General features: G+C 37.9%; 1 protein-coding gene across 1 annotated transcript in view; it reads right to left on the bottom strand.

The window, feature by feature from the left end:
- Positions 1-13014, bottom strand: part of LOC105560894 (pikachurin) — a 126055-nt gene that overhangs the window by 20897 nt on the left and 92144 nt on the right. The window contains exons 8-9 of the mRNA XM_012010396.1: positions 10848-11034; positions 6104-6243 (exon numbers count right to left, since the gene is read on the bottom strand). Of these exons, the coding sequence (XP_011865786.1) occupies positions 6104-6243; positions 10848-11034 (327 nt within the window). The remainder of the gene's footprint in view (positions 1-6103; positions 6244-10847; positions 11035-13014) is intronic.

Below are 13014 nucleotides of genomic sequence, written 5' to 3'. Positions count from 1 at the left end.
TTTACCACCGAACGACCGTTTGATCTTTGGCGGGGGGGGGGGGGGGGACGCGGACGCTTCGCTGATTCTATTGATTTTGTCGTGTCGCGGAAAATGCTTTTGCATTACATTTATGCCCAGCACGTTAATATCTTAATTACATATTTATATTGTATTTTTCACAAGCACGCGTGCATATTTTAAATTTAATTTATGATAAATAACGTATTTTAAATGACAATAAATGATGTGGTAACGCATCCATATTTTATGCGATCTAAATATTATTTGATTCTAAATGATAATATCTTGATTACGGTTGATAATGCGTTTAATTTACGTAGTCACGAAACAAAGGATTTTGTATGCTTTCGATAAATCTATTAAAAATATAATCGAGATATTACATTTTGTCACAGACACATTGGTGCACGTTAACATTACTTTTTGTTTATTATGATTAAATTTATTCTTCATTAATAAAATTAAGTGGTAATACAACGGGTACTTTATAAGTCACGACAATCTATTTTTTTTTCCGGCCGAATGTACTTCACTGAAGAGATTTTAAAATATATACATATTAAAGGAAACAATAGACCGCTTAGCGCTAGTCAGACCAGTTATTTGTGAAGGGTTTTAAGTAAGGGAAACGAGCAATAGCAATTCGAACTTATCGTTGCATATTTCTTTACTCCGCTGGAATGCTGCCATCCACTTGCGACAGTTAATTCAGTATGGTATAATTACCCAAAGCTTTCGCAAGTTCTGCATGACACTCTCTCGCGATTTTGCCACGAAGCACCGCGATTTTCAACTAAGAACGCTGTTCCAGCCGATTAACGTTCTAAAGAAATATCCGATGGTAAGTTTGAATTGTGCGCGCTTATTGCTCGTTTCCCTTGCCTAAAACTTCCCTTCACAAATAACTGATCTGACTACGTTAATCGGTAGAATATATCGTGTCCTTTAATATGTGCATTTTCGAGGTTTCTCCAGCGAAGCGCATTTGCCCGAAAAATTTGGTTGCTACGAGTTACGAAATAACCCTCGTATATCATTTCATGTTATCATTGGGGTATAAATTCAATATAGATGTATCGTAAAAGAGAGTAATAAATAAAGACGTAAGGAGTAGCTGTAGCTATAAAGTTTGAAAAAATCGACAATGCAATATTTTATGATGCCTTTGCGGCATCATTTTTTGACATAGAAGAGTCATTTATACCTCTTTCCCCGGGCAACATAATTTTATGCTTACGAAACGCAATGTATCCTTCTCTCGAGCATGTAATTTCCGGAAAAGCTTTTCACGTTCCTTCGCTTTAGCGCAGAGACCACTTTGTTCAAATAGCACATGAATAGAAAGAAGGTTGTAATTTTCACAAAGTTGCAGCTACAAATTCAAAATTGCACTGTTTAAGTATTTCCAATAGCAGATGCTGCGCACGTGGATAGATCGTATTTTCTTTCATCCGTCAAGTGTATAAAAATTCAAATGAAGTAAAATTGCATCATGGAAACGTTAGATCTTCCAATATTGCGTATCTGTTTAAGATCCACTGAATAGATTTTTAAAAATTCCACATCTTTGCAATTATTTCTTTATCCCCACAAAATCTATAATGGAGCACATGCCTAATTTTATCTTTTACAAACGGTTATAAAGAAGTAATTAAAAAGTCATAAGATCAAAAAATAAAAAATAAAAATAATATAGGTTACGTAAATCGAGACTTTGAAACAAAAGGACTAGCGGAAATCCACATTTTGGATTTACGTAATTTATTCTTATTTATGTTTATTTTTACTTTTTAATCTTATGACTTTTTAATTATCTCTTTATAACCGTTTGAACATCTTTCTCAGCTGAGGCTGAGAACCAAATTGTGGTTCGAAACGTTCGAAACTTATTTTTCTTTAATTGCGTCATTTTATTTTATTCGGTTTAGTTTTTTTAAACACATGCAATCCTTCCTGTTTTATTTCTTAGTTTTTGACTCTTATTGCCTTTATTTGTATGTCGATTATTATCAACAGAGTCACTTTTCGTTTATTTATTTAGCTTTTACATTCTGGCATGGAAATTCGTCAGGTATTTGCTAACGCTCGACTGGAAGAAGCATTATTTCCCTCACGAGTAAATGATCCAATAAAACGCGCGCATTCCTTACGAAAACACGCCGTTCGAGCTGTTAGCTCCACTTGGACATTACCGTTTTATTTCGACATCCGGCGGCATCTTTCAGCGGATGTTGCAAAAATGGTCGGCGCCGTAAATTACGACGATATTCCGACGACATTTGGTTATTGCGGCTATATCTCTTCCGCTTGTACGTTAATGGAATTAAACTCGGGAACGGTCGGGCGAGACCAAAGTTCGAGAACGAGTTTCGAGTTTGAAGTGATACTCGTTAACTCGAGCCCTTTATGGTCGTTTCTCGAGCTAGTTTATGTTCTGATTTCGAGATCGGAAACGCGGTAATCCCGCGAAGGATACATATCCCTCTGCCTCGGCTCTTACAGTATCTGCACGTAAAACGCAGCTTGCGGTACAAAGAATAAAGTGTACGTCAACTTTTAACATGCCGCTTCTAATTTAGCGGCGTCCCCACCCCCCGCGCACAAAACGTTAGCTGAAATAATGATACAAAATCCTTAATTTCAATATGAGCCGTTGCTGGCTCAAAAATTAACCACAATTAATTTATCAAATTATGTAATACGAAGCTAGGTTAATATATCCAATTAACCCTTTAAAGCATACATTTCTCTATTGAACCATTTTTTGAGAAACTTTGTATGCAAGGGTTTTGGGATCACCGATTAGGAATTCGTTATCAGATTTTTATAATTCAAGACGGCGGAATCCAAATCTTTAAAGAATAACATCATTAAACGGTAATTCAACTATGCTGAGAAACATTATTTAGATATTATTAGGACCCATGGAATCTAAATTCCAGTTGAAGATTCTTATAGAATATAAAAAATAGCGCGCGCGAAATGGCAGATGCAAAATTGAAATTTGATCATTTCTTAGAGTTTACTCATTCTTGGCACTATCCAGAGCTCACGACGCGGACGTGATGAGTCCTTAAGTACCGTAATCAAACGGAAATGCTGAAAAACTTGAAACCTTAAATTCACGTACTTTGCATCCGCTATTTTGGGGTCGGCCAGTTTGAATTTTGAAAATCTGACATCAGATTCGTAATGAGCAACCCCGAAAGCCCCTTTGTACAAAGTTTTCAAGAAATAATCTTAAAAAATTTGGTCAGTAATTAATTTTTCCGAAAAAGTTGCTGTTTTTTTTTCAAATTTTTTTATTTATAAAACTTTCATAATAAATATTAAAGACTACTCAACTTTTTTATGTTCTTTTATTGCTAAGATATGCAAAAACCGACCTAAATGCGTTAACTAGAAATTAAATGGCTAAAACGTAAAGAAGTTGAGGTGCTAACGTGGGTTACCAGCATACTTGAAAGGGTTAAAAGAAAATAAAATGTATCTTTACGGCGCTGAGGTAATTTTCAATTTGTAACGTGCCCTTTACATTTGCCGAGGACTGTCCGATTGGCCCCCAGAAAATTGACCCGAGTTACAACTGTCACTGATACCGCAGGCGAACTGCCGATGCATGTGAATGAATCTTTATAACTCGGCACTTGGTGTCATTCCGCTACGTGCCGGAAGTAATATCGGTCGAGCGCCGATACCAATTTCATCATATCGGAGCACGAATATGCTACCCGTCTGCTTTCCGCCATTGCCATAATCGATATCGTATATATAACCGCGCATAATCCGCGAGAAACCGTGCACACGCGCGGGCGAGCGGCATACGGTGACTTCCGGCGAATGCGGCCGCGTCCGCTCCATTAAGTCGACTGATATAAATCGCGAGGATTTCAATACGCATCGTTCGGTCCAATGTATTTTTATACTATATGCGCGTATATACGTATCGATGCGAGAATTACGTCTTTCTATTCGTTTAAGCCGCCTCGTTAGCGGCGCGGATGTTAATTACTCGTAGCCAACCGCTTATTGCGCGGATAAACGCGTCATTTGCGAAGCGGGTGGGCGCGATCGATTTTCGTATGCCGCGTCGCATTTTGCGACAATGCATTAACGCAGCGGAATAATGCATACAAAGGCTAGCTGCCGCTTTTTAATACCAAACGGAATAGAGTGGCCGCGGTATTTTACGTGAAAATGACGACACAGCCTGAATAAATTATAATAACATAAACTATTCTAATATTGTGAACCGCGGCAATGCTGTAAATGTTTTATACAAATTTCCTGTCAACTCAAATCTCATAAATTCTGCCCAAGCAGTTTAAAGTTATATATGTACGTCTTCTCGCGAGCAAGGAAAAAAGTGAACGGACACAAAGAGATCGTAAACTGCTAAAACATTTGCGAAAGAATTAAATGCTCTTCCTTCATTCACAATAGATACGAGTTTAATCTAGAAAGAGACAGCTGATGATTAAGTCAAGCTTATTCGATTCATGCTGTCGATGCAATCGGGTCTTAGATTAAAGTAAGCCACGTATAATCCATCAAATCTCGTAACGTGACGGCATAACAACGTCATGTCTGATATGATGTAAACACTGTTCCGCTGCCTGTGCATCCGCAAGTGTAGATGTGCAATACCATTCCCACGTACGGAAGTGATCTGTAAATTGCATACGTGCGATTGTTGCGTGCAAATGTGTGTTTTACGAAAACTAGATATTTTACGAGCCAAAGTTATATTGAAACACTCTTGTTTCTTACTCTTGTCTTAAATTATTTATGGTACGAACAGTTAAAAAAAAATATGAATTTTCCAATCCGTAGGTAATTTGGCATTTAGAAAAATTAATTTCCGTCTGAATTTAATTATTCCACCGCGATAATTGACGAGCTCCTAAGCTCCCAGCTCCTAAGCAGATCCGTGTGTCAGCGACCTTTATAAATATATTAGACCGCGCATATACGTGTGGAAATATTATAATTTAATAGTAAAACGAACGTGCCAAAATAAACGACGTTACTATAATTTTCGCGTTACAAGCTATATTTGAATTCGCGGGGTGATGCAATTCATGGCTCGTCGTTCTTTAAGCAGCTTCGAGAATTGTATTTCTGGAAACGTCTAATAAATGCTGTTTTTTAACTACATTTTTTTGAAGAAAGACTCTTTTTGAAGGATTATTTTTCAATCTTACTTTCAATCTCCCAGCAGCTTTTGCATCATTTTATCACGACGTGAAAACCACTTTAAGAAGAATTGGTATTACCGCGAAGAAGGAAATATATGCGTTAAGTCGCCGAAAACATGAAACGTGTTAGATGAGAACGACTTTAGCCGGCTGGAAATACATTGCTGTGAACGTTATTAGCATGCGAACGGCGCCCTGCAATATTCGTTCGGGGTACCCGAAACTTGCTAAAATTGGACTTAAGATCACAAACGTCTATATATTTACGACAGTAACAAGTTTAACGGGCGAGCCATAGCAATTTATCATGTAATTGCTTTCAATTTGCAAAGTGACGAGGAGGCGTCTGTTTTGAAACTGTCTTATCTATTTTCTTATCTGTCTATAACTTGTACTGTAACAGTCACGTATTTAAGTTAAGCTTTTTACCTATTCTTGGTAATCTTTAACGATGGGCCTTAATTCAATCTTTTAGACGAATCTTAATTTAGATACATTGATACAAATAAGTGCTGAGATATAATTGCTTCGTAAGAAAAACATTACGTAAATAACATTCGTACCATTTAAATTTTGCAACGTTGCCAAGAAACGGGGGAAAATAGTGAATGAAATGTAAAAGTGTATTGAGGGTGTATCTATTTATCTACAGAAATATAAAAACTGACAGAATAAAAATTTAGAAAGAAATAACGCGGTTTAGCAGTTGTCTATAAGGAACCGTTTCGATGTTCCTGGCAAATGATTCTCTAACGAAGTTATTTTCATTGGCTACGCTAAAGTACGACATACCGCGAAGAGGCACTTCGGAGCTTTGTATTATCAGCAGGTTACGTCATTCTCATTTATATGAGCTTGGCGATTGTTCGTGCTTATAATTCCTTCGAAATTGATTCGGTTACCTGCAGATCCACTCGGGTTTCGCAGAGATCGCCCGTGTAGCCGAGCGGGCAGAGACAGACAGCCGTGTCGCCTCCGGTTGTCAGGCATTTTCCACCGTGGGAACACGGCACCTTACTGCACCTGTCGGCCGTGCACTCCTCTGGAACGACAATAAATCAGGCGATTTAATAAAAGTTCCGGCGGAGTGCGAAATCAAGAGTTACACGAGTGAGAATCGGAGAATCGAGGCCGACTCGATTCGACTCGACTCGACTTGACTCGACTACGACACGAGAGATTCGACTGCGCGCGAGATAAAACCAATAAAATCACTCGCGCCTCGACAGGCCGTCGCGTCCGATTTATTGGAGTGGAGAAGTATCAATCTCTTCCGCCTCATCGTATTTTCGACGATATCATTTAGCGTGCGCGAACATTGACGGGGGATTTTTTTGCGCGCGTCCGCGACGTCGACGATCACGATATAACACTCGATGTTGAGCTTTACGACGTGACGGAACAACCGACCGGAAATACGCGACTCTGCGTCCCCGTTGTGAGATATATTTAACGTTATACGGTTTTGTTTTATATCATTCGGCTGACATTTCCGCGAAACCACGTATTTGTGTCATCACCATAGACCTAGCAAATATAGACTGAGCGTTCCATTGAATAAGCTGAAGCTTCTGAAGAGAGAGACAAAGAAGACTTAAGAAGATTTTCTTTCTCTGTCTCGTCATCGAGACAAAGGAGGCGCAGGCACGATTCCTTTCTTTTACGATGGTGTAAGACAGAAAAAGAAAATTTTTTTAAATCTTCCCTCTCTCTCTTCACAAGCTTCAGCTTAATCAATGGGACGCTCAGTCTATATTTACTATGTCTATGGTTATCACATTATAATACAGATACAAAACAGATGATTACTTTGGACCCTTTAAGGATTTTGTACACATTGAATAGAAAAGTTAATATTTTTCAGACCTATATAATGGAAATGATAAGCTATCCTGTTTGAATAGCTTTTCCATTTTCGCACAATTTTGTGCAATTATACGTGTTACCTAACAAAACAGCCTATGAAATTATACATAGACTAAAAACATACAGAGCCAATTCCGGTATTTCAGTTAGCAGATTTAATAAATAACAGAGAAATGTAATGATTACCTATTATTTATAATTTTAATAATGGTAAAAAGGCAGGGACGCTTCAAATTTTTAATGCAGCTTTGTCGATCAAATTATTTATCTACACTTAACGTATTGTATAAAGGTATACATCTTCAATTGTACACAATAAAATAAATATTTCTAATTTATAAAATAGATAAATTAATTTTTTTGACCGTATTTTTTTATTTGTATTTTAATTTGTAGTTATTTATTATATTATCATGAACAATTCGTTTTATTTATTGTTGGTTCGATGCAGAAAAAGAAACCCGGTAAACTGGAGACAGATTAACAATGGATTAATGCCATTCTTATAAAGATAAAGATCCGAATTGGAACGTCTGAGAAAAGATCGAACCGATGTCGATCTCCCGATAATGAATGACCCAGACGATTTTTACTTTCCGCCGGTTATTCGTTTCCGCGAGTGCCAGAGTGTTCGAACTCTCCGGCTCGAAGTTTTCCAATCTAAATGGTGTTATCTTTTCATGAGTCTCCCCATACGGCAAGCGTAGACCCAATCGGAAAGTAACACGGAACTTTCGATTTAACCCGTCTCATTTATCTCTCGTGCGAGGTATCTTTTGTAAACCGAAGTTACAGGTCGAAAATAACGTAGTAAAACAATGACGGAATAATATTGTACGTTATTTTGTACACATTGAATAGAAAAGTTAATATTTTTCAGACCTATATAATGGAAATGATAAGCTCCTGTTTGAATAGCTTTTCCATTTTCGCGCAATTTTGTGCAATACACTTTCCGACTTGAACGCCTGCTATTTCCTTTTTATCGTGTTTTAAGATGTAATCATTGTAATGAAAGCAATAATTTATGGAGTATATCTTATACAAATGCATGTAAACCGTGCACGCTTGAATTAAATATCTGTATTAATTTTGCACAACGTTTACACGCATTAACATATGAATTGTAAATAAAAACGGCAAATTCGGCAATTGGTACTTCGCAAATTTGCATAATAATGCCTCGATTGATATCGATTAATCTTTGATAATTAATGCTACACGCTGATAAAGACCGTACTCCATGCGTGCGATATATTTGATTAACCGTACATAACCGATTATGCTCGCGGATGCGTTTCATCCGATTTTAATGTACTACATCCGTATGGTATTGTGTACATTATGTACGGATGGAAACACTAAATTCTGCTCCAAGGAAGGAAACCTATAATATTTGTATTAGTGTACGCAGGCTGTTACAGGCAAAGTATGAAATACAAATGCCACACGCATATACATTATAAGATTAAACGAGATTATTGATGCAAAATGTAAAATGCGCTTTTCCCGCACTCTTTTGCCTTAAAACAAACTTTCGCCTGTATCTTCCCGCTAAGAGCATTTTCGCTCCGCTGTTATTTACATATATATTCCGTTATCGCGAATGTTTGCCGACATTAATATCGTATCTGTCGCACGATTGGGTTAGTTCGGATGTGTCCGACTACATATATCTAAATTATGTTCCGTACATATTATGAACAGTGGCGCGCTCGATATTACAAAATAGAGATAACGTTTGGTTGGCTGCGTCGTGATATAAATACCAGGCAGAGATGTCCATTACTCGGAGGTACATAATTAATGCGACATACAAAGCAGCTGTTGCATAGTCGGACCTACACGACTTTTCCCCGCTTCCGAAATGTTGACAATTCATTACCGACACTCCGACGATGATAACGATAATTACTCGCGATAATCACAGGTAGTCTTCGCTGGCGCAGCGATTTCTCCTTCGCCGACAAAAGAGCCCGTACCGCCTCACGATTGTATCATTTCCGATGCATTTAAACAGATTTGTTACTCAAATATCCCGGCTTCCGATTTTTTAAAACAAAAATTCGATAATCTGTAAATCCATAAAAAATGGAAACTACGCGGATATGGAAGTGGCTTAGTCGAGAATCATTTTTCACTGCGGATATATCAAAAACGGTGCAACAGCCATTCGAATATATAGAACAATTGTTTGAATCTGTCCTATTATCTTCGAGCTGTTAAGGATATTGAAAGAAATTAAATAAATGTTATTATTTTTGATGACTTATAAAACAATAACTGTTTGGAAAAGATTCATTTTCACTTTTTGTAAATAAAACAATCATTTTACTCTTTCTGTGAAAACTGTTACTTTTTCTTTGTACATTTCTATGCAACAACAAAACAGTATAGAATCACCTGTACAAAATATTATTTGAAAGGTATCGAAGAGACATACAATTAGCTTTCAGGACGTTTGTTCCATTTTAAAACCGTTATTTGAGAGTAAGTTAGAGTTGAACGACTCTATATTTACGGAAATATTAAATTACAATTTACGGATTTGTAACAAATTTTGCTTCGCTATCTGTTTCAGTTCACTTTTCATCTTTTCTGCTTCTTTTATAGCTAATTCGTTATCACGTCTTCCATCTATTTTTTGTCATTCTTGTAAATTTGTATTATTATGTAAGAAATTCGAGCCTTCCAACTATTTAGATCTGAACAAACGTCCGTACGATTACTATTTGTGTTTTGATAAGAAAATATGATCTACCGATGAAATTCCAACACTGATATGACGAGTACGCTATTCAACCGTCATGTATTGAATCCACTTTAATTGAATATATAATCATCTTTGCAGAGTGGAAAAGCTTGTTCATGCATTTCTCATGAACAATTGACATAAGCATGGCAAACGCGTAACTCGTGTAACAATACAACACGAGTTTCCTCCTAATAAATCACTAGTTGTAAAAAAGGAGAAAGCGACGTTTAATACGAGACTGTTACATCATTTATTATCGTGCAAACAACGAAATAATAAAGGTGGGCTCGCGCGCGCTCCGTGTGCGGAGATTTATTATTATTATTATTTATTCTCCGTTGCGCGACAGCTGCAAAGTTGACGTGGAACCAGAGCCAAAATATTTGAAACAATTAATAACTATGAACTCTAATTAGCTGCCTCGCATCTACGACATGATTGGTCGGAATGCGACGGAAACGCTACCGGGTGACCGAATTAACAGCTATATCGGCAAACGGACAACAGGTGTCACATGAATTTAGTTGGCAAATCCTCCGACGCCCGCTCGATTTAACTCCGAATATATTCTTCGTTCCTCTTTTTTTTTTCATTGCCGGGAACGAATTTCCCCAAGTAGCTCAAATCTTCGTTCGCGTATATCGGCACTTTACTGGTTGAGAAACATAAATTGCAACTAATTGAAGTGTCACACTGCACAATGTTGAATCGATGGTCGCAATATTAAATTTAAAAAATTATGTACTAATACGAATCTATTAATTTTATTACTACGTTGCTCTTTTTATGCTTGAAATCTTCATATACTCCGGGAAAATAATGACCACGTCATATGTAACTTGAACCAGAGCGTTTTAGCATCGTTATATTATCAAGTATAAAAATTGATGCGATACCAACGTAGAATTGTCGCCGAAACTACTTTAGTTGCTGTTCGAAACCGATCACGGGAGAGTTCGACGATTAGGAAACTTCAGCTCGGCGAAACGCCGAAACCGGATACTACGCCGCGACGCTGTACTCACCGATGTCGAATCCATTCGCGGCGTCGCCCTGCGGGGCCAATGGGAAGCGATAACGGTGCTCGTTCGCCTCCAAATGCCGGATGCAGCCCTTAAATCCGGTCCTCACCGGAAGTCGCTCCAAACCGGTCGTGTTTCCGGGTCCGCCGACGAAGAGCGGCTCGCGGAACGTAATTCTCGAGAACAAGCCCTGCAATTGAAGTCGGAATTCTCTAGTTATACATATGTAGTTGCAGTGTAACGCACGAACCGGGCGCAATTGCATGGCTGCCTGATTAATGCATGAAATTATTCCATTTGGCGTACAAGCCTAGGCGCTATTTCCCCATTTCTTTGTATACGCATTTTTGCAACTTTTGACAACAGTAATAACATTATAGTATGAAAGTCATCTCTACGAGTTATGTTAATTATATTTAAGTGTATTTCATAGACGAAAAATAATTCGACTATGAATAACTGTTATTTCTCGTAGAGAAATGATGCCAATGGAATTCATTAATGTTGCATTAATTGATATGACGATACAAAATTAAAATATCAAGATGCTTGTGACAAGTTTGTCTCTCGCAAAAGGTCCTTAATCAAATTGCTACAACGTGAATCTAAAAGCGTTAATTATGAAGCGAATTAAAATTTTAATTAAAACGAATTAATTTTTAATTAAATTAAAAATTAAAGTCGGTATCTACGGTGGAGCAATAATGTGAAAAGAAGCAGTAATATCACAATAGGACGTGAAATAGAAAATTTTTTCGTGTCTTTCACATCCGTGCTATTTTCGCATCGCACCCGTTTCTCACATTCTCTCGTATCGGACGACAAACTATGCCCATTGTCATACACGGCGTCGTTTTTATCGTGCACTTTATATTCGAACGTACGTGTCTCGCGCGATCAGAGGCTATCATCGCTTCTCGAATTCCATTCTTAAAAGAAATTCCTCAAATCGGATGAGAGAAGATCACGGCGCGCGATCGCGAGGGCTTTGGTAACCAGTTTCGCTTTAGCTTCTTGCTCGTTTTTCCAACGAGAAGAGAATGTGGCGAGGTAAAAAAAAAGAGGGACAGAGAGCGTGGGAGGGGGAGAAAGAGAAAGAGCCGGCGAGAACAGAAGAAGACAGCGGAGAGGTCAGGGATGGCTTCTCTAATTACGACGCTGTCGTTAGAACACCGAGTGCTTAATGGCACTCTAGGATAAAGTGGGCTTGAAACGCGAAGCCATTTGCCGGCGATGCTGCCCGATTTTAAAGGTAATTAAACCTAGCCTGGGAAAAACAGATGGGTCGAGAACCAACCGATAATTCCTCGTTATCATACCGCTATTCTGGACGCCCGAGAGACTCGTTGAAGAAAGAGGATTGATAGAAAAAGTAGATGAGACATTTATCGACGGCACTTGCTCTCTTAACATTCAATGTTCAGTCATTCATTATCGAACTCGTTTAACTCGAATATGTTTATCATACGCGGATGTTCACATTTAAACCATAATTTTCTAGAGGAATCTTAGTGTTTTAATCTGTTTCGTAAAGCGCGTCAGAAATTACGCAGCGGTCAGAAACGCGCAAGATGCAAAAATGTGAGAATCATTTAAGAAGGTCCAAATTGACAAGAACTTTATAAATTAGTAATCTATTCGTTATCCCCGCGGTGTGAAAACATTTTGTGAGTGTCAGTTACCCTCCTGATCCTTCGTTCCCGGCGCCGCATCTCATTTGCAAAATAACAAGGCAAATGGGCGTCGTGGAAGAAGCGATGCAAACCAAATTAAGAAAAAAAGAGCAAGAAGTGCGTAGCGAGCGTCGAATACAATTAAAGCAAGGAACGGGCTAGTTAACAATAAGATTCGTGTATTTCGTTCGCCAAACAACTATGGAAGCCTCATGCGTCAAACAACATTATACGGCGTTTGCATCAGAAAGGAGTTGCATTATTCTGTGGCACGCTGATGCATCGTAAATTAAATCACTGACTCTTAATTAAGCACGATTTGCAGACTTTAAAGATACGGAAGTTCGTAACCAGAGTGAAACCGATCTGTTTCCATTTTGATTGTTAAAACTAATTAAACTAGTACAACATACTTGTATGCAGCATGCGGTTCAGGAGATTAAATATATATTAATCAACAATCAATTCTGACGTATTGCAAACGAAAATCGATACAT

This window comes from Vollenhovia emeryi, unplaced genomic scaffold (genome assembly GCF_000949405.1).
Source record: "Vollenhovia emeryi isolate VEMERY1.0 unplaced genomic scaffold, V.emery_V1.0 DF939218.1, whole genome shotgun sequence".
In the NCBI taxonomy this organism is placed as follows: Eukaryota; Metazoa; Arthropoda; class Insecta; order Hymenoptera; family Formicidae; genus Vollenhovia; species Vollenhovia emeryi.
Note: the sequence above shows the minus strand (reverse complement) of the source record. Positions and strands in the feature narration are given on the sequence as shown.